The 27,824-nt window shown below is 38.6% G+C and overlaps 1 protein-coding gene across 3 annotated transcripts; it reads left to right on the top strand.

The window, feature by feature from the left end:
- Positions 1-1,452: 1,452 nt before the first annotated feature.
- LOC137268163 (uncharacterized) lies at positions 1,453-27,209 on the top strand. 3 transcript variants are annotated; one of them, XM_067802694.1, is made up of 15 exons: positions 1,453-1,702; positions 2,489-2,634; positions 4,206-4,308; positions 6,679-6,810; positions 7,398-7,538; positions 12,961-13,045; positions 13,503-13,603; positions 14,746-14,800; positions 15,826-15,950; positions 21,021-21,062; positions 21,357-21,416; positions 22,719-22,754; positions 24,706-24,882; positions 26,415-26,573; positions 27,025-27,209. In XM_067802694.1, the coding sequence occupies exons 2-15, from the start codon at positions 2,563-2,565 to the stop codon at positions 27,129-27,131; spliced, it is 1,395 nt and encodes a 464-aa protein (XP_067658795.1). In that variant the 5' UTR covers positions 1,453-1,702; positions 2,489-2,562; the 3' UTR covers positions 27,132-27,209. The 3 variants fall into 3 exon arrangements, with proteins under 3 accessions (XP_067658795.1, XP_067658794.1, XP_067658793.1); XM_067802693.1 differs by having other exon boundaries at positions 26,412-26,573; XM_067802692.1 differs by having other exon boundaries at positions 1,459-1,684; positions 26,412-26,573.
- Positions 27,210-27,824: the final 615 nt, after the last annotated feature.

Genomic DNA, 27,824 nt, shown 5'->3' with positions numbered 1-27,824 from the left:
CAACCCCAGAAATCTCAGGAAGTCCTGAGACTGATGAGTAGACAGATTTAGAGGATAGTGAGGCCCAAACAGTTCAAGACAGCTGCACTGGTAGTGATGACAGCATCTCAGATACAGACAATTGTTCCAGTGATGATGACTGAAGTCCTTAAGATAATTTAATATGAACATACCGTTTGAAACATTTAATTTGGGAAATGAACACTCTATAACTATTCCTATAAGCGCTGTTTTATTGTCTGTAAATTATCATGAATTATTCGGGCCGGTTACGTGCCTGAAGGCAGGTATCATTGGAGGTCATAAGAAGCACTGGCTAGTGACAACGTTAGTCTGTTTCTAACACTGCCCGGACTACCCACTCACTATCTCGTCGACTCAAGCACCCACTCACTCACTATTTCGTTGGCTTAAGCATCCACCCACCCACTCACTCACGCACTGTCGGCCAAATCATCCACTCACTCACCATCTCGTCGACCTATGCACCCATTCACTCACTATCTCGTCGGTCAAATCACCCATTCCCTCACTCACTCACTGTCTCGTCGGTCAAAGCACCCACCTACTAACTCAATATCACGTCAACCCAAGTACCCACTCACTCACTTATTCACTATCTCGTCGACAAAAGCACCCAATCACTAACTCACTATCTCGTCGGTCAAATCACCCATTCCCTCACTCACTCACTGTCTCGTCGGCCAAAGCACCCACCTACTAACTCAATATCACGTCAACCCAAGCACCCACTCACTCACTATCTCGTCGACCAAATCACTCACTCACTCGTCGCCCAGTCACCCACTCATACCTCGACCCACCCACTCACTCACCCCAACTGATACTCACTCACCCCAGTTGCACAGGACCCATGCGGGGTATATGATAAATTATTGTCATACAGATACTATCAACATTGTTATCAAACCGAGCCTTGCAGGGACACTGTGCAGGAGATATTCTGTCTGACAGCGAACGAGCAATACCAGGAGTGACTGACTGTGAGTCACCTTCCATGGCCACAGATTAGCATATGAATTGGATCATATATAGTCCCCTCAAACAGGTTTAAAAATAAAGTATTTTAAGGATTATGACTATTTGAGGGATAAATTTTACATACCACTTAAAATCGTTACTACAAATAACGAGAACGCCCACGACCCAGAGGGGATCTAAATGTAATCTGTTTACAGGTAACTCGACACACTTTCATTGTGCAAATGCATAGGTGTGCAGCGCCATTTGACAAGGGACACAGGTAATACCTATATATACCTACACACATGTCTTTGTTAGATACAAGTTGGTTTGTTGTTGTTTTTGAAATTGCTGTTGTCAAACGTAAACCTTTGTGTTTTCAAATTATAGCGTTATTTTTAATTATATGTGAAACTGATTATTTAATTTTCTTGAAGTCTCGTGTATGCGAAGACTTACTCTGACGTCAGGTCTATAAGTATCGGGGGAAAATCAAACTGCGTTGTATTTTGACGGGTGCTGTTTTGTTCATCACCACACAGAAATTTCAGGGGAAAAACTGAAGTTTTTCTGGATTAGATAGGCAACGTGAAGTATTAAAAGGACGAAGGTGCACCTCAGTGAATGAGTTATGGCTACCCCTGAGTGGAAACGAACTGTGTGAAAGATAGAGAAGGCACCCGGAATCCAGACAGTAGAGGTTCTCGATTGTTCCAAAGTATGATTGTTCGGTTGGTTAGTTAGTTTAACGCCACACTCAGCAGTATTCAAGCTTTATGGTGGCGGTCTGTAAATAGTCGAGTCTGGACCAGAAGATCCAGTGATTAACAGCGCGATCTGCTGGGATAATATGATATGTGTCAGCAAGCCTGACTACTCGATCCCGTTTGTCGCCCCTTACCACAAACATGGTCGCCGAAGAGATCAGTCCTTACACGGATCTTCACGGATCGTTGAAGAAGGAAAGAAATTGCTTAATCTAATGTAATGTAAATTGAATCTATGTTTATTTTGAAGTATGTATTCACAGACAAACATTAAAGTACACAGTAAATAGTTGCGTATCATCATTATACAGGTTCCATAAAAGGTGACTATGCTTATCGTAAGAGGTGACTAACGGGATCGGGTGGTCAGGCTCGCTGAGTTACACATGTCATCGGTTCCCAATTGCGCAGATCGATGCTCATGTTGTTGATCACTAGATTGTCTAGTCCAGACTCGATTATGTACAGATCGCTTCCATATAGACGGAATATTGCTGAGTGCGGCGTAAAAGTAAACCCATTCACTCACTCATCATGCAGCTTAGGTTGTCTACAACTCATCAGTCCTCGTTCCGATCCGATCTGGATAAACTAGTATATGTAAATATAACAGATTTTTAAGACAGCAGCATCTGCCGAATACGAAGGTACCACATATCTACTGTCGAAACTAATTCCTTTTTTTCTGTGTAAAAAGAATACTTATTTTGTTTGTTTGTGTTCTATTTTTTCTGTAGATAAACTGAAACGGGTGCACTATTACACACAAGCCTACCACGTGATTACTCCAGCCCTGTGAGAATATACCAAGATGAGTGATGTTTGTACTCCACATCTGCTCTTCGTTGTACTAACAGCAGCCTCGGTTACAGCTGGAACAGAAGTAAGTTTATGCTTCATTAGAAATAATTTCAAACATTTAAAATCCTTTTTTCAAAGTTTACTTTTGCGTTAGATTTGCAAAAGCAGGGGCGGCTACAGCTTTTTGAGAGAGGGGGTTGCACAATTTAATCATTTTCACGAAATACTTGTTTCTACAAAATAACGACACGAATCGTCGTTAACATCTTTAATCACAACCCATTGGACATTAACTTTGCTTGGACTCAATGACTCAATATCGCCGTTTCTTGAAAATCCGCGTGGCATTTTCCATGCATAGGGGTGAAGGGTAAACTCGGACAAGAAAAATGAATTTATCTTCATTCCCCACTTCATCTGTCAGACAGCGTTTTAATAAGTTCAATTTCTGACTATGTACTTTTTCAACTTCAAACAATTCGTTATGTAATGGGGGTAGCAGTGTGTATTCTGAATGAACATCGCTCCACACAGAATTTGGCTGGCTGAAATTGCGTCACTTCCGGTATTCTAACTTCTCTGACAATGTCAGGCAACAAAATGATTGTCAGTCATTGTCTGATTACCTGCCTGTACTACCAGTAGTGCCAGTACATCTGATAATGGTGTCGTGCAAGGTAAAATCTACAGTAGGCATCCTTGTCTTGGCTAGTTATAATTCAATATATGCACATGCATGTTTATGCATAACAATTTTTGCCAAACGTAACACATTTATTATAAATGGATACCATATTTTAATAGTATGATAACAAATGAGCATTTAGTATTTGTCCTCGCTGCACCCTGGGTGGGCCTCGCATATGGACAGGATATGGGAGATAACTCTCATAAGAAGCGAGATGTGACAAGACAACAGCATGCATCATTTAATGTTATTCGACATAAAGAATGTAACTACCACGATATCGAATGAGGTGCTATTGACAGTGAGGTGTATTACGGTGCAGAACAGCACTCAGCCAATCAGATAGTGACATTTATGTGTGAGGTAAGGTAACATAAAATATATGGCCTACCTGTAGAATACAGCCCCAGAAACTTGACAAATAACATCACAATACCTTATGACGTAATTGCGACACTTTGTTGCCAAGGACTGCGTATGCTCCTCTCAGTGTTCTAACATTGAATACAGCACTATCAGAATGAAGTACTTTAGTACTTTTGTACTTTTGTTAGGTTGAGTCCTACCTTGGATTCGAGCTCATATCTTTTCAGTCAGGCACCTTATCACCAGCACACAAAATCAGCTGCCTAACCCACTCCACAAATATTTCATTCTCTGTGTTATTCCAACTCCAGAAATAGACTGTATGATTCTAGACTTTTACGAGATGAATTCCGCATACACTAGACAGTAGTACTTTTTTCAGTATCTGTATGACACACTATAAATTTCTTTTTCTGTGTAAAATGTCTCTTTCAGTCACAAGAGATATTTCTGATTATTCTATCAGAATTGTGTAAATTTCAAATTCTAAATGACAGTTACAGTAAGGACCTATTCAGGAGATGTATCTCCTTGTGCCATATGTTGTCATATGATCATTTTTCTTTTTTAATGTAAACTTTTTTTTCACCTTGATATAGATTGAACACCAAGAGGTCCATGATGGGATGAGCAAGTACACATTTGTCAACGGAACTCTGCGGAATTGTGTACCCATCTTAGCACCTGAGTACTGTGATGAAGGTTTGTACAATTCTATAATCACAAAGGAACTGATATTTTCTTTGTGTCCTCCAACACTACTGGCAAGCGAACAGTTATTGCCAATACGTAAGTATCACATATACCCAGTTCCAGTCAATGGCAATTCTGTTTTTTTTTCTCACCGTATTTGATAACATTAAAGGACATCAATAGAAAATTCTTCATTGTAAGTTAACTAAGAGAAAAATTGAGGAAACGTTATGAACGCTTTAAAATAGTTTAACTTTGTTGGGGGTTGGGGTGGGGGTGGTTGATGTTGCACAATCTATATAAGAGTAAGTTCAGTTCTCAAGTCATAATTGTTTCATTTCCTATCAATCTACTGTAAAAGAAACTCAACTAGTCACACAATCAATTATTTGAGGTGACTGTATTATAAATAGATGTATTATTTCATGAATGGCATGAGAAATTCTGAACGGTGATAACTGTGACAGTTAGTTATGAGAAAACAGCTATTTATACAGTAATGATTCCTTTCCACCACAATAAATAAGAAAAATGATTGGCAGCAGTACTATAATTAATTGTGCTTCATTAATTTATCGAATGCAATTTTTTAAGTACCGCTCAAAATATGGCCTTAACTTGTGATGTGTTTCGTTCTTACGTGTCAAATGAAGATTGCTCTTTGTTTTATATAAGTTTTACATAGTTTTATAGGTCAAAATTGCATACAGTTTGCATGCCATGGCATGGTATTAATTGAAAAGCATTGTTGAAGTATTTTCAAGGGGCCTTGATTGTATGACCAAACTGTTTTAAAATATCAGTGGTACTCTCACAGCTTAAAGTAGACTCGGCCATAGTCAGTGCCAGTCCACACAACAGGATATCCTGTTTTGGATGATAAGATAGCATGAGGGTTAGTTTATGAGTCCAGGACAAGTGAAGCTGAGCTATTCTTGCAGTCTTGATTGTGTTTAAGAAATCAAGCTCCTAGGCTTCATTTAGTGCTTGTTAGTTGCACTAGTGCAACCCAATACTACAACATGCAACCTAATTATAACTATAAATTGAACCAGGTGCAAGTCAATTTTTGAGTGAATAAACTTCTGAATAAAGCATCATAATAATTCAATCGCATATTTCTTTCATTACATATTCCAATAAAGGAGTGCAACTGGAATTTGACAGGTGCATCTAGGCTTTTATAATAGGTTGCACCCTGTGCAAGTAGGTCATCATCTGTTAAATCGAACACTGAGCTTTCAAGTTTATAAGTTTACATGATGTTTACTGATTTATTAAAAAATGACTTAATTATTGTAATGTTTTAAGTTTTAATTAATTTGATCATCGTAAGGTATGGGCACACTTTTTCACAAGGGCACACGTAAAAAAACTGCATGTCTTTCCCAGGTTTCATTGGGGCTGAAGGTAGACAGGTCAATAAACACTGCTAATAACATATGAGGAAGGATTTATCTGGACTATGGCAGAATCATATGTTTCAAAATTAAATTTTTCAATGCTCTTTACCCTGTTGTATCAAACTTTAATAAAGCATTAACGTACCATTAAACATTCATTGACTAATGCATCATTAGATTCTTTTGTACAGTGTTTTGTACAAATTTTGTTTTTGTACAAATTGCCTATCCCATAGTGAAAACTCAAGTGCAAATAGTTAGGCTGTTTGAAAAATAGACATTGCTTTATGTTATTGCACATTTCATTATGGCGACTAATGGGATCGGGTGGTCAGGCTCGCTGACTTGGTTGACACAAGTCATTGGTTCCCAATTGTGCAGATCGATGCATATGTGGTTTGGTCCAGACTCGTTTATGTACAGACTGCTGCCATGTAGCCGGAATATTGCTGAGTGTGACTTAAAACGCAACTTGCTCACTCACTCATTTGAAAATAGGGGAAGTTCTTTTTTTTTTTTATGAGTACGGAAACTGAGAGGGATAGCACAGTCAATCAATACTGATATGATAATAATGAGTGTTTCGAGAGTGTGTTACCACATGCACTTACTTATGACCATAGTTGTCTATACAGTAAATGTGAAATTTGCATGTGTAAGATTTTCATTTACAAACAATAACAACAGCTAGAAACTAACTATGCGATACGAGATAATTGTGAAAATATATGGTCCAAAGTGATTTATTGACCTTGAAAGCCGGCAAAATCAAGAACGACAGTCCATGCATGTGTATGGGGCTACAGCATTGTGCATGTGTTGTGTTCAGGAGTGGTGATAAAGAGAGATGGTGGTGTGTTCATAAAGTGTCTGTCTTTGATAACGCTTATACTTCCTATCCAAATGGAAAGTTCAGTTTCCCCTACATTTTTTGAAAGGTATATATATATATATCTTCCATACCTTACCAACTCAGGTCACCAGATACAGCCCTGTTTCCATGACGGTGAGAGAGACCGGTGTGTGCCATGCAGTGATGGGCTGGACCAGTTAGACAAAACATACTCCGACTTCCCATCACCATGTTACATCATCTCCTGCCCAGAGGGTAAGAACTGACATGGACTATGAACATGAAGTTTATTGTGGACTGTTCCACTGAGACAACTTTGAAGAAACTACAATTTCATCAAATTCAGATTCTCTGAATGAAAGTATGTGTTACATACATAAAAGATCTTAATTGGCATGTTTCAAACAAGTGCAGAAATGGCCTCTTAGCCTTGAAGAATATAGGGCATCATCAATATGTCGAGTGTGACAAAACCCTCCAATCTTTCTGAAACAGAAATGTATTATTTAAAATTGAAAATAAAAAATTGTCCAGATTCAGTAAACACAAGGAATTATACTTTTCAGCATGTGAAGGTTCAGCTCATTGATACATCTGTGATATAGCCAACAGATTGAAGTTTTTATTTCTCATGCTAGGACAATTTGATCTCCCACTTAGGTGCAATGTATAAAGCCCATTTCTGGTGCTGCTTTGGGGTGATGTTGGTGGAAATTTGCGAGAACTGGATAAGATATCAGTCACTCCATCCGTCAATCCCTCCCTCCATCAAAGTGTCTCACTCACATCCTCCTTCACTCCTTCACTCACTCACCCACCCACCCACCCACTATCTATTTCAGGTACTGTCCGTGGTGAGCGGGACCCATCTTCCGGCTGCAACTGGCCATGTAGATGTAAGAGTGAGAGGATGGTTATGAATAAACACTGCAGCTGCCAGCGTGTCGAGGTCAAGTGTGGAGGCAATACCTACCTCAAAAATGGTGAGTCTGTTGCAGCTGCTGCAGGTGACCAGAGAGACCCAGTGCTTTAAAGATCACATATACACTAGGGGGTGCAAATGCATAAATTACTCATTGACATCATTATAAATGAAACCCCATAAGTAAAACTGCTCATTTAGATCTTTAATTACCTTAAATCGACCTTTTGGACAACAGTGCACAATTCTCAACAAAATTTCAACAAATCAGAGTGGCGCGTCTCCGTCACAAAATAGTAGGTATAGATATGAGGGTCTATGCAGAATTCATCTACATTTGAGGTGGTAAACTATTTCGTTTACAGGTTTGTACAAACCTGAAATTGTGACAGCTGTTGTGAAAAACGAAAGCTATATGTTCTCACAAGCTACTATCATTTAGTTTTGTCTCCTGCTTTGCCTAGTTTCCGAGTTACAACCCTTGTTTTCATAGATGCTTCTGTCAAAATTACTTGGTGCTGCTAGGGTGTAATCCGTGTTAAGTGGTATAAACCTACACATTATTTGTTATCATTCATTTGATGCTCAGTTAATGAATTTGTAACAGGTATAATTAGTGGTAACGCCACTTAGATTACCCGACAAAGGTCCCCATTTGGTATTTCTTGTGTCTGGATCGATCAAAGGATTAACTGATAACACGCCGATTGATTAATTACTTTTATTCGGATTTAAATGGGTAATTTGTCAAAAGGTAGTGTTTATGTATGTACATTTACTAATCTATACTGAATACACTCTGTCATGTCTGTGGCTATGTAAAAACAACACATTTCTTTCAAAGGATTAACCACAAATACATTGATTGATTGCTCATTATTGGCTAACTAAATTACTTTTTTTAAAAGAATGACGCACATTATGCAATTAGTTACCAGGTGTGCTATCTTGGGTGACCAATGAGACTATACAGCGATGTGAAAAACCTGAAATGATACATCACTTTTTCATATATTAGACTGTTAACAGACACATCGCTTGGGAAATCTGCAGGTGAATATATCACTCGTTTTTGTAGACATTGATGGATGCATTCCTCGAACAAGGTAATAGCCTGACATTGCTCCTATAACTTTAATTTTAATATTTGCATTTTGTTTTTATTAAGTTGTCGTAGCTTTCAACAGAATCATTGTTTTCATGGTGAAGTGTAATTATGCAGACGACATACACTAGGGCATGCATGCAAATTGTGATTCATATAGGCAAACTATAAAATGTCTAGATTTTACATTCCTGTTATACATTTGCAGATCACTTTTTTTTATTAAGTTTCAACATGCATACAAGTGTGATTAGAAAGTAATTAGGATTATGAGACCAAGTATAAAGACGTATATTGACAAGTGTCTACATACTGGTGAATGAACGTTACAAACCAAGTGAATTTAGCAAGTGAAGAAATTTATCACGCAGCATTTTCACTTCGACCCCGACCTCGCTTATGTTATGATACCGGTTGCATCATGCAAACTCCTTTTGGTTATGATTCAAATACATATTTAACTACTAGTAGAAAGTAGTTTTGATTTTCTAACTTGATGAAAACAAATCATAATCTCATTAATTCAAATGGACTTTAGTCAGTGACTTCACAATTTTTGAAAATGGCAACGCGCTGTCTGAGGATGAATGCTATTTAAGTTGTTTTCACCGACTTACAAATGGACAATTACTTTCTACTGGTAGTAACATATGTATTTTATTGATGGACATTAGGATTTTACATGGCATTGATTATAACATAACAATTTCACTCTTGGAAGCGAGGTGGGAGTCAATATATTATAATATTACTTATGATAATATTGTCACTTTGACCACTACCTTGCTTCCGAGGAAGAAAGCATTCTATTAATGCAAAATTGTTTTGGTGAGCAATGTGTAGTAAGCAGTCTTCATTTTATAAACTTGATGAAACTTGAACTCCATTTTCTTTCCTGGAAGCGTGGTAGGGGCGAACCATCCGATTTAGTATATACCACAGGCTTCAACAACGCTCGCTTCGCAGACACAAACAACCAATTTAAGCACAAACTATGGCAGGCCCCCCTAAGTAATTGAAGGAATTACAGCAAATTTGAAGGAATTGCATCTCAAATGTAAACAAACGCAGCCCACTCGCGAAACAATTGCAGCGATATTGGTAGTTTAGCGGTAATAACAGAAATACATCGGCCCTATCGGAAGCAATGTCGGTAATACTGGAAACACGATCGGCCATCTTCGGAGATTTTTCGGTCGCGAGCGGAAACTCACGCAGCAAAACATGGCGTCGTTGGAAGAAGCACCCGTCTCGGTGAGATTTGTTTTTAGTTTCTACTATTACATTTTTATACTTATCCATCTTTGACCACCCGTGTTGTTGTCGGGGCAATGGCTTATGTTTTTAGGAAAAGATAGTCACTCTAGGAGAGCGTCACAAGTCATGCCCCTGTAGTTTGTTTACATCTGAACATCGAAGTCGTGCCGATGATTACAAACATCATGAATGTGCGCCATGAAGAAGTTTCTGAGCCATAATTTTTCTTGCTACGAAGTGCAATTGACAAATTTAAACACATTTTACAAAAAAAATGATGTTATATCTGGCGCACGTTCGTAATCATCGGCACGACTTCGATGTTCAGATGTAAACAAACTACAGGGGCATGACTTGTGACGCTCTCCTAGAGTGACTATCTTTTCCTAAAAACATAAGCTATTGCCCCGACAACACCTCATACCTAAACGCATTCAACACGGGTGGTCAAAGATGGATAAGTATAAAAAAGTAATAGTAGAAACTAAAAACAAATCTCACCGAGACGGGTGCTTCTTCCAACGACGCCATGTTTTGCTGCGTGAGTTTCCGCTCGCGACCGAAAAATCTCCGAAGATGGCCGATCGTGTTTCCAGTATTACCGACATTGCTTCCGATAGGGCCGATGTATTTCTGTTATTACCGCTAAATTACCGATATCGCTGCAATTGTTTCGCAAGTGGGCTGCGTTTGTTTACATTTGAGATGCAATTCCTTCAAATCTGCTGTAATTCCTTCAATTACTTAGGGGGGCCTGTATGGGGTCCTGTGGAAATCTGTGCATAGTGACACCATGACCCGACCCCAAGGAGCAATTGACGGCAACACAACAATTGGGCATGTCTTTGGTGACGTCGAGAAATCAGCAAAATGATGAGCTTCCTATACATTGTCTATACAACTGACTGAAAATCGTTTCTTCTATGATGTCACTGCAGGGCTCTGGCGACAGAGTTACATAACCTGTCTGTGATTTTGTTTGCGGGTGAGAGAGAAGCAGACAGCTTTTTAGCAACTTTTAAGCGCTTGGTATTAATTATCCACAAGGATTTTTTTTAAAAAAATGGTGTTCCCTTTATGGCTAACCAGAAGTCTTTCATATGCAGTGGTAAAAAGAGTACCAAGAAATTGAGTTTATTCATTCTTTAATGTTCAGTGAGTTGCCTCCCTTAGTCATGCCTGGATATTCTAATTCTCACTTTTAAAACTGGTTTCACTATGCCAGTGGTCATGGTTACAAATTTTCAGTTTTGCATCAACAGCAAACTTGATTTCAGTTTATTATTCAGAGTGCCATGTCTTGAGGCCAGTATCTGTTAAACCATTGTTGTAGAAACAAAAAAGGAAAATGTACTAATATTTACAAAATAAGTTCACTCTACCGCAATGTGTAGTGTTATGAAGTACCGTTTTGCCTTGAGCTATTATAGTGAAGCACTAAGACATGTTTGATTACGAGAAGATGGCGTTCTGACAGTGTGATGTAATGCAAAAAGTATATCTTATTACCCTATAAAGTACTTTCTGCCTATTTAAACTTCAGCAAACTGTCAAAGTAACTACAATCATCTAAATGTTGTAAGAATTTCCTTAGATTGTTGAACTATTCAGTCATGACCTCATCTGCAGCATACAGAAAAGGTTATTTTCTGAACCTTAACAAAACAGTCAAACATAAAACTATATGTATATATATTTGTATTTTGTTTATCCCCCGCAACATTTCCATCTGTCCATCCATGGGCATTCATGTTTTCCAGAGCAGAATTCTAATACCGTTCAATGTTTCCTCACCAAACTTGGCACATACATGTACATAGGCTGGTGGTGAACTGGTGACTTTTGCTGGTTTTTCGATTTCTAAAAAATAAAATTTTTTTGCATCTCCATTTCAACAAGTTTGATTTCAACTGACATTGGTGGTAGTGCTCATTTTTGGAATAGAACTTTCAAACAGTACAATATTTTTTCACATAGATAGGTCTAGTGATGGACTGGCGGTTTTGGTAGTTTTAGATTTCTGAAGAAAATACTCTCTACATTTCCATGGTAACATGTTTGACTTTTACTAAAAATTGGTGGAAGTGCTCTTTTCCGCAGCATAACTCTAGAACTGCTCAATGTTTCTTTACCATACTTGGCACATAGATAGATGGTACACAGCAAAAGTTAAACTAGAAGTTCCCTTTAGCCCACTAGACATAGAATCCCCTTTTCAATATAATGAGAAATGTAAAGTATACCTGTAAGCAATGGCGTTTAAAACTTACATAAAAACACTGTCTATTCAACAAATGTTAAATGTTAATGTGTAAATCTCTCAAATATATCTGTTTCTATTTCTTTTGTATTTGTATGCTATTCTAGTTGAAAACATATCAGTTAGAGAGGGCTATCCATTTATCTTGTCACTACCACAAAAATGAAAATCAAATGTCGCACTGAATCTAGGGCAGCATGAAAAGTTAATGCAAAGCGGTTGTATTTTTGCTATGCAACCAAGGGTGTCAGAGAACATACATTCTTTACAGACCTTTCCGAACAATAGTTCTGATGGCATACTCATGTCTTTTGGTTGTTTTGGATTTCTGAATGAAATATTTTTGGCGTTTACATTGCAACAAGTTTGACTAAGATTGAAATTGGTGGTTGTGCTCTTTTCCAGAACAGAACTCATGAACTGTTCGATGTTTCTTTACAAAATTTTGCACATGGATAGGGTTGATTGTGTACTGGTGCCTTTTGGTAGTTTTGGATTTCTGAATAAAATATTTTTAGCGTTTCCATGGCAACAAATTTAGCTTTGACGGAGCTTTGAATATGTTCACTATTTCTTCACCAAACTTGGCACAGAGTTGGTACACTGGTGTCTTTTGGTAGGTTTTGATTTCTGAATAAAATATTCTTTTGCATTTCCAAGCATGTTTGGCTTCATTTCACAATTTTCAGTGATCATGATCGTGATCATGATCATTTCCAGCAAAGTATTTGATATATTCATGATGAGTATCTTGCCATTGCGGGAATATAGATGACTTGTTCTTCTTGTTAATCCCGAATTACAATTTTTAGTGAATCAAGTGTTGAACATGCCTACATTATTTTGACACTTTATCCCCAGGAGTCTGCTTGCCATGTCCGATAGGAACCCACAAACCTGAGAACAGCACTGGCCCCTGTGTTTCCAAGATATCGCCAGTATCACAGTGAGATGGTGTTACAAATTCTGCTGAAGTGTGCCATGTAGTTTACTGAATATTGTTGTCCACCACAGCAACAGGGGAAGACAGTAGTGAATGAGTACCCGATGGGATAAGCTTCTAGTGCTTTGCGCATACCATTTTGCCATGAAATGTACTACAAATGTATTTACAAATCAGTCAGTGTGTTTTTTGAAGGGAATAACTCTGAGGATTACACTCTGATTCGATAGGTGCTCAGATTTCACTTTGCCTAGTGAAAAGTGGTTCATATTAATATTTTACCATCCACATGCAAAAGATGTATTATCAGTCCTTGAAAAGAACTGGAATGTAAATTGTATCTGTTAAGCTATAGCGTAATGGTTCCTGAAACTTGTAAATGATTTTGTTTTCATGTTTTGCTTATCACTTACAACTCAAAAGAATGTTCAGTGTGAATGATACTTCTTGTTACATTCAGTCCGTCGGGGACGGTCACCGCAGCTGTATCGCCTGCTTCGTCAACATCTGAAACGAACACAACATCAGCTTTACAAAGGAATGTCACTCAGAACATCACAGGTTAGCCATCTTGGATTTATCTAATGAATATTATAGAGCTAACATATCATTAATCCGTGTGAGATTCTGGACTAAAATTTGCGTCCAGCAAACTGTCCTTGTTTTCCTTTGGTAATTACAAGTTACAAATGGTCCAAAGCTACCTGTGCTTATCTCCCTTTGGTGATTCTATGTTAGCATAGGACATCAGCTCTGTTTGCTTGTTCAAAAATATGACTTAATATATCAGTCACTGACTGATTGACGTAGTCACACCTTCATCAGCAGCAATTGTTATGATTACTCAATGCCATTTAGAAGTGGTCAGATGCAACATGGCTGAGCGGGCACAGCTAACTTTGTGTGCTGGCAATTAGGTGCCTGACTCTGAGGGTGCGGGTTTGAATCCCGGATAGGACTCAACCCCAAAAAGTACTAGAATTTGTACAGTGAATTGTCTGTGATTATTTTGCAGGTGCCTGACATTTCACCTCAATAACAAAGAGTTCAGCTGCTAAAACAAAATCTTATTGGGGTATGGTGGGCGAGCTGGCTAAGGCACCAGGCTAGTGATCCAGCGAGTTTGAGGTTTCGGGATCGAGCCCACCTGTGACCGGGTGTAAAAACCTTGGAGTCAACTTTGTGTGCAGACTCTTTCAGTGTTGTCACAACCCCTAGTGTACAGTACACAACCCTGTGCACTTAAAAGAACCCACGAATCCGTTGGTATAAGACCAGATGGTGGCCACATGAACACGTGCATACACCTAGTTTCAGGTACAGCAACGTGCAGTAAACTTGGACAAAGTGCTGTGACTATGTGTCCCAGTCCACCCAGCTGTCAATTTGGTACCTCGTTAGGATGAGAGAGCCACAATAAACTCGGTGCGCCTAGTGGCAGCAAGAGTTGTATACTCCCCAGGGAGTTGAGATTGAAATATGATGTGCTGTTGAGATTGACATCCAGTGATCGAGGGAAAAATACCAGCGCCTTGAGCATGCACTAGTGCGTGGATATGTGCGCTATATAAATATCCAATCTATCTAATCTATCTATTAGTTAATTCTGTGCAGTCGTGAGATGGGTACCTCATGGGAACTTCTGTTTAGAATTTCCTTAAATAATCTCTATATGGATTTATAGTTTCACTGCTTTATTACAGGAAAAAATATGACTAATGATGACATTGATGCAGAAGAGAAACCCCCGAACCACAGGTTGGTGTCCATTTTACCATGTCTAGATGATGTAGTTGTCCCTCACGAAAAATTGTAATTGTGATACGTAAATCAATGCTCATATTATCAATCATTGGATACCTGGTACAGATGTGAGTATGTACTGATTGCCGTGATATCTCAGGAGAAAAATGATAAAACGGCATAAACCAGTTCATTCTCCATGACCACAAAAACTATTGTTGCCAAAGGATATCACCAGAGATGCTATGTGCTTGATCATAAACCTATCTTCATTTGTCAAGTTTGATTTCATGTTAACACGTGCCTCTAAGCCACAGACTCAATCAATCTCCATCAAAACACTATCTGTTATTTTCAACAAACATTCAAAAATATTTCAACAGTAAATTGAGAACAATATTTGGATACAGAATCATAAACATTGCCTCCTAGAAAGTGGTCAGAGGTCACACTTTAGTGGTTACATGCCTTATCCCACCTGGTACCCATTTTCTGCTGGTGGGTGAAGAGAGGCAATTTTGAACAAACTCACTTGCCTAGGGTGAGACTATACATCTTATATGTTACCATTTGTGTAATATTATCAAAATAAGCAATATTTAAATTATGATTTATTATTACTCGCCCGTTGAAGATACTGCAGTGTAATATTTTCACTTCAATATTACACTAGTGTAATACTGCTTGACGTATGACGTCAAAATGGTTCAAAGTTGTGATGTTACAATGCTAATGTTGATGTCGCAATATTAACTAGACCTTGCTTGACTTGAAAGCTGAAAGTCCAATTTATGCTGGCGAGTAATAAACAGAATACTAAACTCGCTTCTGTGAAATACCATTTTCAATTAAACTCATTAAAGATTTAGTATCAAACTCACTTTCACTCGTCTGATACCAAATCATTAAGTTGTTTAATGAAAATGGTATTACACAGAAGCGAGTTTAGTATCCTCTATTTATAATACCTGCTGACAGGGAAGTATCACTTTGACATCACATACCAGGTTAATTAGAGAAGACTGTTGTTTTCTTTCCAGATCAACAAACACTCAGATCACATCTATACTGGCTATCACCATAGCTACACTAGTTCTACTTGTAGGATCATCTACTGCCATTATATACAAGATTTGGAAAAGAAAATCTCCTAGGCACAGTTCACGTAAGTAAACTTTTCCTTCGCATCTTGCATGATTTAGTATAATTTCAAAATGCCACTATCATCTTCAGCTACCATCTTGTTGTGGTGTTGTACATAGTGTCCAGGTCATAAATCAGTTGAAGAAAGACAACCATTGTCATGCAGAGAGTCCTTAGATGGGTGACCATGTTTGGCAGCTCGACTCCTGAGAGTTCCCTGGACTTCTGTCTTGCCCCACAGTGAAGCACATGTCACACATGGTGTCTCCTTAGGCAGGTGTCTCTGTGTAAAATTGCCCCTGTTCACCCTGCAGAGAATGGGTACCCGGTGGGATGTGCCATATGACTACACCTGGTGTCTCACAGACAGCTTTGGTTAACCAGGGTTATAATGTTTTAGCGCTTTGAGCGTAGGCAAGTGGGTAAATAAAGTCACCGTATAATGACCATTATTGCTGTGCAGTAGAGTGAATGAGCGAGTGAAAGAATATGGTCTTATTCCATATTTAGCAATATTACTGTGCTATCATGGCAGTATCAAAGAAACACCATGACCCCATGAGGTAAATACAGCCATGTCTTCAACGTGGTTAACTAGTTGACACTCAGCTACAGAGCTGTTACTCTCAGGGTTGAAGATGATTATGTATGGTTGGTTGTCTTCAGACTAAAATATGTTTCATTAGTCAGAATATTTATTCTGTATGATATTATCACTGTATAATAATACATTTGGGATTAGTAATCAGCTTGTCTGTCCATACACCCATCAGTCCATATGTCTGGAACATATCTCTAAGACTAATGAGTATTCATTCACGAAACGTTGCACTTGCAGAGAAAATGTTGTCAAATAGCACCTTTTAGTATTTCGGGATATCTTGAATTTCTTTTTTCTCTTTTTGTTCATTTCCATGGTAACAAGTTTGATATTGACTGTTCATTGTACTGTCTTTGTTCGGATATCTCTAAAACTGGTAAGTATTCATTCACAAAATTTTGTGCACACATTGAGAAGGTTGTCATTTAGTGCCTTTTGATTTTTATGGATTTGTAGCATTTTTATTTTCCTGTTTCCATGGCAACAAGTTTGACTTTCACTTGGTTCATGATGGTGCCTTGTCCACCCTGTATGTCTGAAACTAATAAGTAATCATGCACAAATCTTTGAACACACATTGGGCAGGCTGTCAGCTAGTGCCTTTTGATACAAGTAGATTTGTGGAATATATTTCTGTTTCCATGGCAACAAGTTTGACTTTCACTTGGTTCATGATGGTGCCTTGTCCACCCTGTATGTCTGAAACTAATAAGTAATCATGCACAAATCTTTGAACACACATTGGGCAGGCTGTCAGTTGGTGCCTTTTGATACAAGTAGATTTGTGGAATATATTTCTGTTTCCATGGCAACAAGTTTGACTTTCACTTGGTTCATGATGGTGCCTTGTCCACCCTGTATGTCTGAAACTAATAAGTAATCATGCACAAATCTTTGAACACACATTGGGCAGGCTGTCAGTTGGTGCCTTTTGATACAAGTAGATTTGTGGAATATATTTCTGTTTCCATGGCAACAAGTTTGACTTTCACTTGGTTCATGATGGTGCCTTGTCCACCCTGTATGTCTGAAACTAATAAGTAATCATGCACAAATCTTTGAACACACATTGGGCAGGCTGTCAGTTGGTGCTTTTTGATACTTGTAGATTTGTGGAATATTTTCCTGTTTCCATGGCAACAAGTTTGACTTTCACTTGGTTCATGATGGTGCCTTGTCCACCCTGTATGTCTGAAACTAATAAGTAATCATGCACAAATCTTTGAACACACATTGGGCAGGCTGTCAGTTGGTGCCTTTTGATACAAGTAGATTTGTGGAATATATTTCTGTTTCCATGGCAACAAGTTTGACTTTCACTTGGTTCATGATGGTGCCTTGTCCACCCTGTATGTCTGAAACTAATAAGTAATCATGCACAAATCTTTGAACACACATTGGGCAGGCTGTCAGCTAGTGCCTTTTGATACAAGTAGATTTGTGGAATATATTTCTGTTTCCATGGCAACAAGTTTGACTTTCACTTGGTTCATGATGGTGCCTTGTCCACCCTGTATGTCTGAAACTAATAAGTAATCATGCACAAATCTTTGAACACACATTGGGCAGGCTGTCAGTTGGTGCCTTTTGATACAAGTAGATTTGTGGAATATATTTCTGTTTCCATGGCAACAAGTTTGACTTTCACTTGGTTCATGATGGTGCCTTGTCCACCCTGTATGTCTGAAACTAATAAGTAATCATGCACAAATCTTTGAACACACATTGGGCAGGCTGTCAGCTAGTGCCTTTTGATACAAGTAGATTTGTGGAATATATTTCTGTTTCCATGGCAACAAGTTTGACTTTCACTTGGTTCATGATGGTGCCTTGTCCACCCTGTATGTCTGAAACTAATAAGTAATCATGCACAAATCTTTGAACACACATTGGGCAGGCTGTCAGCTAGTGCCTTTTGATACTTGTAGATTTGTGGAATATATTTCTGTTTCCATGGCAACAAGTTTGACTTTCACTTGGTTCATGATGGTGCCTTGTCCACCCTGTATGTCTGAAACTAATAAGTAATCATGCACAAATCTTTGAACACTCATTGGGCAGGCTGTCAGCTAGTGCCTTTTGATACAAGTAGATTTGTGGAATATATTTCTGTTTCCATGGCAACAAGTTTGACTTTCACTTGGTTCATGATGGTGCCTTGTCCACCCTGTATGTCTGAAACTAATAAGTAATCATGCACAAATCTTTGAACACTCATTGGGCAGGCTGTCAGCTAGTGCCTTTTGATACTTGTAGATTTGTGGAATATATTTCTGTTTCCATGGCAATAAGTTTGACTTTCACTTGGTTCATGATGGTGCCTTGTCCACCCTGTATGTCTGAAACTAATAAGTAATCATGCACAAATCTTTGAACACACATTGGGCAGGCTGTCAGCTAGTGCCTTTTGATACTTGTAGATTTGTGGAATATATTTCTGTTTCCATGGCAACAAGTTTGACTTTCACTTGGTTCATGATGGTGCCTTGTCCACACTGTATGTCTGAAACTAATAAGTAATCATGCACAAATCTTTGAACACTCATTGGGCAGGCTGTCAGCTAGTGCCTTTTGATACAAGTAGATTTGTGGAATATTTTCCTGTTTCCATGGCAACAAGTTTGACTTTCACTTGGTTCATGATGGTGCCTTGTCCACCCTGTACGTCTGAAACTAATAAGTAATCATGCACAAATCTTTGAACACACATTGGGCAGGCTGTCAGCTAGTGCCTTTTGATACAAGTAGATTTGTGGAATATTTTCCTGTTTCCATGGCAACAAGTTTGACTTTCACTTGGTTCATGATGGTGCCTTGTCCACCCTGTATGTCTGAAACTAATAAGTAATCATGCACAAATCTTTGAACACACATTGGGCAGGCTGTCAGCTAGTGCCTTTTGATACAAGTAGATTTGTGGAATATATTTCTGTTTCCATGGCAACAAGTTTGACTTTCACTTGGTTCATGATGGTGCCTTGTCCACCCTGTATGTCTGAAACTAATAAGTAATCATGCACAAATCTTTGAACACACATTGGGCAGGCTGTCAGCTAGTGCCTTTTGATACAAGTAGATTTGTGGAATATATTTCTGTTTCCATGGCAACAAGTTTGACTTTCACTTGGTTCATGATGGTGTCTTGTCCACCCTGTATGTCTGAAACTAATAAGTAATCATGCACAAATCTTTGAACACACATTGGGCAGGCTGTCAGCTAGTGCCTTTTGATACAAGTAGATTTGTGGAATATATTTCTGTTTCCATGGCAACAAGTTTGACTTTCACTTGGTTCATGATGGTGCCTTGTCCACCCTGTATGTCTGAAACTAATAAGTAATCATGCACAAATCTTTGAACACACATTGGGCAGGCTGTCAGCTAGTGCCTTTTGATACTTGTAGATTTGTGGAATATATTTCTGTTTCCATGGCAACAAGTTTGACTTTCACTTGGTTCATGATGGTGCCTTGTCCACCCTGTATGTCTGAAACTAATAAGTAATCATGCACAAATCTTTGAACACACATTGGGCAGGCTGTCAGCTAGTGCCTTTTGATACAAGTAGATTTGTGGAATATATTCCTGTTTCCATGGCAACAAGTTTGACTTTCACTTGGTTCATGATGGTGCCTTGTCCACCCTGTATGTCTGAAACTAATAAGTAATCATGCACAAATCTTTGAACACACATTGGGCAGGCTGTCAGTTGGTGCCTTTTGATACTTGTAGATTTGTGGAATATATTCCTGTTTCCATGGCAACAAGTTTGACTTTCACTTGGTTCATGATGGTGCCTTGTCCACCCTGTATGTCTGAAACTAATAAGTAATCATGCACAAATCTTTGAACACACATTGGGCAGGCTGTCAGTTGGTGCCTTTTGATACAAGTAGATTTGTGGAATATATTCCTGTTTCCATGGCAACAAGTTTGACTTTCACTTGGTTCATGATGGTGCCTTGTCCACCCTGTATGTCTGAAACTAATAAGTAATCATGCACAAATCTTTGAACACTCATTGGGCAGGCTGTCAGCTAGTGCCTTTTGATACAAGTAGATTTGTGGAATATATTTCTGTTTCCATGGCAACAAGTTTGACTTTCACTTGGTTCATGATGGTGCCTTGTCCACCCTGTATGTCTGAAACTAATAAGTAATCATGCACAAATCTTTGAACACACATTGGGCAGGCTGTCAGCTAGTGCCTTTTGATACAAGTAGATTTGTGGAATATATTTTCCATTTCCATGGCAATAAGTTTTCTGTCTCTGGTTGTCAACTGGTGCCTTTGGATATTTAGAGTTTTTACAATATACATTTTGTGTGTTAGCCTTTAGCTTTGCACAATAATATATCATAAGCCATGTGCCATTTCTGACATCAGCTGATCATCTTAACTCAACCTGACAGACCAGTTTTCAAGATTCTGACAAAAACTGACAATATCTTCATCCATTTGATGAGAGCCTTGTTTGTGTTTTCATACAGCTGAACCAAATGACAGCAATGAATCGCTGGTGCGACCACAAGGTAAATATTAACAAAACAATTACTCCAGACATAGTTAAACCATTTTGCCTTGATCATGACTCATGGAGATTGTGGGTTAGAAGTCCGTCACAATCAGTGCCTGTCTCTCCATGGGCAGTTTGAATAAGAATATAAGGCTCATACAACCTTTGTCTCTTGATCTATTGTAAATGTGCGTTGGTAGTATTTGTGTTCATACTGGTGTGTGGTTCCAATATTATATATTCTGATTTGTTATGTGCTTAGTGTCTTGTTGTGGCTGGTATAAAAGAATTTGAAGCATGTACATTTCAGAGGTTGAAGGTTATGCAAGAGTTCCCGTGATCGAGGATCCACCTCCATATCCTTCAGATGGTAAGGTATTATATCTGTTTTTTCTTCTTTTCAGAAAATTAGATTTCAGCCTAAAACAATGTCCTCTCCCTGTTACAAAATTGATAAGGGGCTTCATTAGGATTAGTTGCAGGTAGTCCAGACATTTGTAGGTTTGTGTATGGACCGTTCATAATTTATAGGATTGGGGGTTTGTCACCCTTTAGTTCTGGGGAGATGGAGGACCAACAATTTTGTACACATTCTGGAGGGGGTTCACTGAATTTGTACATGAGAAGCAGGGGCGTTTTTTACTTTGCACATGAATTTTATTGGGGGTCATTCGCATTGTACGTGCAACTCCATAAAAATCATCATCATAAATGACGAAGGGTCCCCTAGTGGTTTCAGGGCAGTCAATACTGTGAACATGGTGTATCCATGCATTTTGACATAAAAAAACTTTGGTTCACGTCTTCAGCCTAAACCATTCACATTATCCTTTAGATCTCTTCTTCCGTTCTTAATACACTGACAGCCTCTCGTGAATATGCTTATAGTATAAATGTCTGCTCAACTTTACCACTACAGGAATTGTACTTGTGGTGGCAATCAAATAAATTTTATGTGCTTAATGTCTAGTTTTTTAAATGCATTCTGATAAAGTCACTTGCATTTTGCAAAGCCTGCAAAGTACAAGTGAGTCTGGTTACCATGGTTCTCAGTTACCATGGTAATGATAATGATAGCAGACTTTGTCTGTTTAAGGTGAAAAAGACTGCAGCTGAATTTCAACGATTTAACGACTTGGCTGTCATTACATGACTTTAGTGTCGAAAACCTGATCAGTTTCAGTAGGTAGATGAATGACGTCTCCTTCACGCCTTTAAAAAGAACATTTAGTTGTACATACGCCAATGAAAGAGGATTTAACCTTGCCATCATGGTTATGTCTTGTAACAGATTAACCCTTCTATGGACTGAGAGAGCATATTTGCCTAAAGAGGAAGGACATGCCTATGCCCCAGAGTGAGTGAGTGAGTTTAGTTTTATGCCACACTCAGCACTGTTTCCAGCTGGCAGGGGTTTATAAATGATCACATCTGGACCAGACAGTCCAGTGATGACCGTCATGAGCATCGGTCTGCACGACTGGGAAATCTTGATGTGTCAGCCAAAAATGTCAGCGAGCCTGACCACCCAATCCCGTTACTCGCCTCTTACGACAAGCATGAAGATACGTTCTGACCCCGAGTTTCGCTGGTCTACACCAGCTGATGTGTGATTATTGTATTATGAACTTTGCTGAAGTTTTCTTTGGCAGTAGTTTTTTATTTGTTTCAGAGGTCCACGTGGAAGACGAGGAGATACAGGGCATGGGTAAGATGAGTATCAGGTCGAGATATCATGAATTGTGTCCACATTAACTGGCAATAGCGTGTCTTGACACGGAAGTTGCAGCCAATTATCCAAGTGAATTTCTCTCTATGGTAAAATCATTTCTTATGCTATTTTCTTTCTCAAAGAAATTATTCACTTGCAACAGATTGTGCACTCAGCAATATTCCATTTCAACACTATGTATTGAAGGTGACCGAACAAATTTTATGGATGATCAACGTCTTTATTTTCACAATAGCTTTGTTTCGGTATGGATTCTGATACCATTTTCAAGCATGCTGAATCCATCTGATGTCGCTATTGTGAAAATAAAGAAGTTGATCATCCATAAAATTTGTTCCGTCACCTTCAGCTCAGCAACTTCTAAAATGCCTCCAAAACAGACTAAGTATTGAGTTAAATGTTCTATTGTGTGTAAGGTGAGGTGAAAGTGGGTTTAACGTTGTACTTGAGAATGTTTTGCTCATATGACAGTACTCATGCATGTGTATATGTGGCTGATTATACTAGCCCAGACTTAAACTGGTTTTATAGTGCCAGCTCCCAGAGATACCTGGCCAGTTATATTGTTGTGGTTCATCTAAATGATGAAATACATCTTAAGTGATGCTGGTTTCAGACATTTACAACACTGAAACCTTTGACGGTGCCACCCTAAAACAAACGTCATCACATCATTATTACCTGGATTCAAACCCATGATCATCGGTTTCTGGTTTGTCCAAGTAACTGTGCAAAGCAAATTGCTCCACCTTGCACACCAGGACCAGCAGATTAAAGGTTTAAGAAACACAGTTTGTTCTACTGCCATGTGAAGTGTAATGAAGCACACTTTCACCCTGAACTATCATATCGTTAAAACACTCAGACATCAAGCTTCCTCATGCTTTAACTATAATAGTTCAGGGCGAAAACATCCTTGTGTGCTTTATTACACTATACATGGTGGTAGAACGAACTGTATTTCTTTTCTAAGATGCCATATTTAATAATTTCGAAGCCTAATTTCAGTTAATCTAGGGCAGAAAACAAACGACGATGTCTGTGACCTAAATTAAGAATCCTCGCTAACTGATGCGCTGTTCGTTTGACGTGTAAGCCCCCTACGTTAAGACAAACGCTACTAAAAAAACAAATGATGAACAGTTTGCTGACGGTTTATGTTCGGGTTAAATATCTTGTCTAGATCATTTTAATTACATCTGTGATTCTCTTAAACCATACAAGGCAATATGACCATCTCATATCTACTACCAACGAAAATTTTAGATCAGTATTGTAAACGTAATGTTTCCACCAGTGATGTTTGCTGTGTGATGCAACTGCAAACCAAGAAATGGGATGCGATGCAGTTTACTGTGGGAGGCTGTACGGGCGATGACAACTGACATCCATCGTGACGTCAGTTACATTGTGACGTAATGCAAAAAAGTTCAATTACGAGGGGACAGACTGGAATGGCGCAGTGACATCAACACATTGTGACGTAATGCAAAATGCACATTATGGTCTGATAAAGTATTGTCGGTGCCTTTGATCTTTCACCGAAGCATCTTAGAAACGTATATATTCCTCGGCCCTGATCAACAAAATGGTCATGGCGCTATGACATTCTAAAGCTTATGATAATCTGTAAAGATACATCAGGTCACAATGTTACAAACTCTGTGGATCAGGACCCTTGGCAACTTAATGCTATAGTAACCGACTCAACTGATGTAACCATGGTTACAATTAACTTATGTGATCTTGGAGGTATTTCAGCATGAAAAGAACAAATTAGTTCATATGAAATAGGAGGCACAACAATTTATATTTTTGATGCATCACTAAACAAAAAAGACGTCAATTTTTTTCAGTTTCTTCTTTGCTTTCTCTCTCATCCGTTCACTGCAGTTAGTTCAGTAATTATTTAATATCTTTGTTCCAGCACAACCTTGGACAAAGGACTTCGGAGATCAGGCCACGGGTGGCCAGGCAGACAGAGTCCCACTTGACCAGGAAAGGGTTGAGGTCATTGTCCACGAACAGGATACTGATGAAACTGGCCGAAAGGAGTACTACAAATCAGGGCAAACACCATCAGTGGATCAGTGTGATCCAAACAGTGAGTCTTTGCTTTCATTTTCAATTAATTTTTTTTTCAGACGTTATTCAAGCATTATTCAAGTGTGCAGTTGCATGATGATGTGGAGTCATCCCACAGATGGCATCCTTACATTATCCAGAAACCATGTATGGCCTCTGCCTTGTCATTGAAGCAGAGCATGCAGTCATCCCACAGATGATATCCTCATGTGTATCTTGACAGCTCCAAAGGTCTGTGGTTCGAATCCCATCAATCTCTAAGCAACCAAGACCCTGTTGGGTACAAATGTTCAAATAACAGAAAGGTTCGCAGCTGTGATCGCTATCTTTGTTGATACTGGCAAGCTCAGTTGTAAATGCATCTGAGCTGATCGGCTACTGTGAGAATGCAGAGCCAGCAAAGGGAGGTAATAAAATCATCGGGCTGAGTTGTAAATACATCCAGGGTATAGTGGAGATTCAGTGGAACATATGCCCTAGAGATGTGTAGTCACTGACTTGGTTGACACTTACCATTGTATCACAGTTGCATAGATTGATACTCATGCTGTTGATCACTGGATTAGCTGGTCCAGACTCAATGTTTACAGCAAGCTGGAGTATTGCTGGGTGGCATAAAACGAAACTGACTCACTCACAGCTATATACACACCAAAACATTTGACATTGTTATAACCAATTGACATATTCATGGCGAGTATTTTGCCTTTGCAGGACGATATTGATGGCTTTGTTTTCTTGTTTTACTTCATTTGACCTACAGAGTACTCTCTCTTCAAACATAGAACACCTACCCAAGAAAAAATTCCCCCACGCAGATAAACCCACAGTAATTGTGGAAGTAGCAACACGAACATATTACTGCACATCTGGAACAATAAAATCAGCACTACTGCACATCTGGAACAATAAAATCAGCACTACTGCACATCTGGAACAATAAAATCAGCACTACTGCACATCTGGAACAATAAAATCAGCACTACTGCACATCTGGAACAATAAAATCAGCACTACTGCACATCTGGAACAATAAAATCAGCAACTTTAAATTGCTGAAACTGGATAAAAAAGATGAAAAGATTGCAACTTCGATTTTACACATGCGCACATGGAAGAGGAAGTCTTGACCACATGTTGACATTTTCCTGTTTGAACAAAAGTTACTTTGCCTTTTTAAAGCATGTCTGTCGTGTTGTTTGGTATTTATGATCATCATACTTGAGTGCACACTTGTTTAGTTTACTTTTTATAAGTATGAAATGATTGATTGCATTTGTTTTGGCATTCAATACTTATTCTCTGTGAGGCAATTCAAAGCTGGTCAGAAATTTGAACAAAGAGTGAGTTGTAATGTACATGTGCATTAGAGGTCAAACTTTCCTGATACAAAAATGTTGCACTTTCATGGTTTTTGTTGCCATCTTTACTGTTTTAGTTTTGTATTTTGTTAGGCTTGCTTAGCTAGCATTTGTTTAAGGGTCAAACAAAAAAACGATTTACTTGCTATAACACTTAGTCTAACATACAAATCATTTCTTCTATCAGCAGCTGAGACTTTGCGAAAGTCAAACAGGTATCTCGATGCTTTGAGAGGTTCTTTCCCAACACTTGAATCCACCGAGCAGCCCAGCTCAATTGACTCTGTGACTTGCAGGGATCCTGATGACACGTCAATCAAGAAGATGCAGAAAGCTTCAAGCAATAAAGGTAAAACTATCTTATCATTTCAATCGTTTTGTTATTTTGATTCTTAAGTCTAAAATCTTCTTATGCAGTAGAGGATGTAATGTGTACTTGCCATTATGAAGCCTGTTGCACTTGATAAACAATAAGGCTGCTTATCTGTCTCCACAATGCACAGGCATGCTTAAAGAACTTCAACATAACAGATATTATCCTACCTCATGTAAGAATGTCCATCTCTGATTGGTCCACATGAACTTGGAACAAATTACCTTATATGGCCGATGCACGGCCATACACCACTGAAGTGGATGTAAATCTGGAAAGTGGGAGAATAAATCATTTATACCCCACCATGCCTTTGTTACCTCACTGAAATATTTTTACTGTTAACGAAGTTCAATAATGAATATAATGTACATTATGCCCAAAGTGACTGTCACAACTTCTTAAATATATTTTCTAATGTTTGCAGAAAATATGGAGGCCTTGGGTGAAAACATGGAGACAAAGTATCTTCTTTGTCTAGAATCAACCCCACCACTGAATACTGACAGCTTCAAGTCCGAACTTGAAAAGTGAAATACTCAAGAAGAAAAGAAGACATTGGTTTTGTAGAGAGCCCATCTCTGTATACTATATCTTCAGAATGTGATTGTGATCAAACAGCTAGATTTTTTTTGCGGGGGTAGTTAGACATATTTTTTTAAATTCATATCTGTGGGTGAAGTATGGAGATAGACTGTTTAAACAGTTCTGTGGACATTGAATAAGTGTTTGCAGCAGAGGAAAAGGGGTAAGGCCTTCAAGCCAATCCTGACATCCATGAGGAAGACCCATAGGTGCAATTGTAGGGCTGTGTGTCGACAAATAAATTATGTTGCAATATATTGAAATACTGGAACTGGAATTGCAAATATATTGTGATGTACAATCATCCTTTGCCATAAGGCAGGGGTTGGGATTCATGGATGCCCCCCTCGTTATGGATAACACAGTATAAAGACTAAGTATAATTATAATAGCTATCTATAATGCACATTATTCCTTGCATCTGTAGATGCTCACATTATTACCAAGTGAGGCACTAGAATGTTAACAGTGATATGACTTATCCCTCCGGGTACCCATTCACTGCTGGGTGAACAGAGGCAAACTGACTTGCCTAGGGTGAGACTACATGTCTTATGTGGTTCATGTACACAAAGCACATGTCTAAACTACTTCATGTTGGAGGTGAACAAACTAATTTTGTTAATGAAAATAGTAAACTTG

Source organism: Haliotis asinina, chromosome 16 (genome assembly GCF_037392515.1).
Source record: "Haliotis asinina isolate JCU_RB_2024 chromosome 16, JCU_Hal_asi_v2, whole genome shotgun sequence".
NCBI classification, from domain to species: domain Eukaryota; kingdom Metazoa; phylum Mollusca; class Gastropoda; order Lepetellida; family Haliotidae; genus Haliotis; species Haliotis asinina.
This window is presented reverse-complemented; position numbering and strand designations above follow the sequence as displayed.

Excerpts from the sequence above, each read along its gene's own strand:
- LOC137268163 (XM_067802693.1), top strand. The coding sequence starts at position 2,563 with ATGAGTGATGTTTGTACTCCACATCTGCTCTTCGTTGTACTAACAGCA. Across the intron at positions 2,635-4,205 it reads CGGTTACAGCTGGAACAGAA|ATTGAACACCAAGAGGTCCA; the intron begins GTAAGTTTATGC and ends ACCTTGATATAG. Across the intron at positions 7,539-12,960 it reads CAATACCTACCTCAAAAATG|GAGTCTGCTTGCCATGTCCG; the intron begins GTGAGTCTGTTG and ends CTTTATCCCCAG.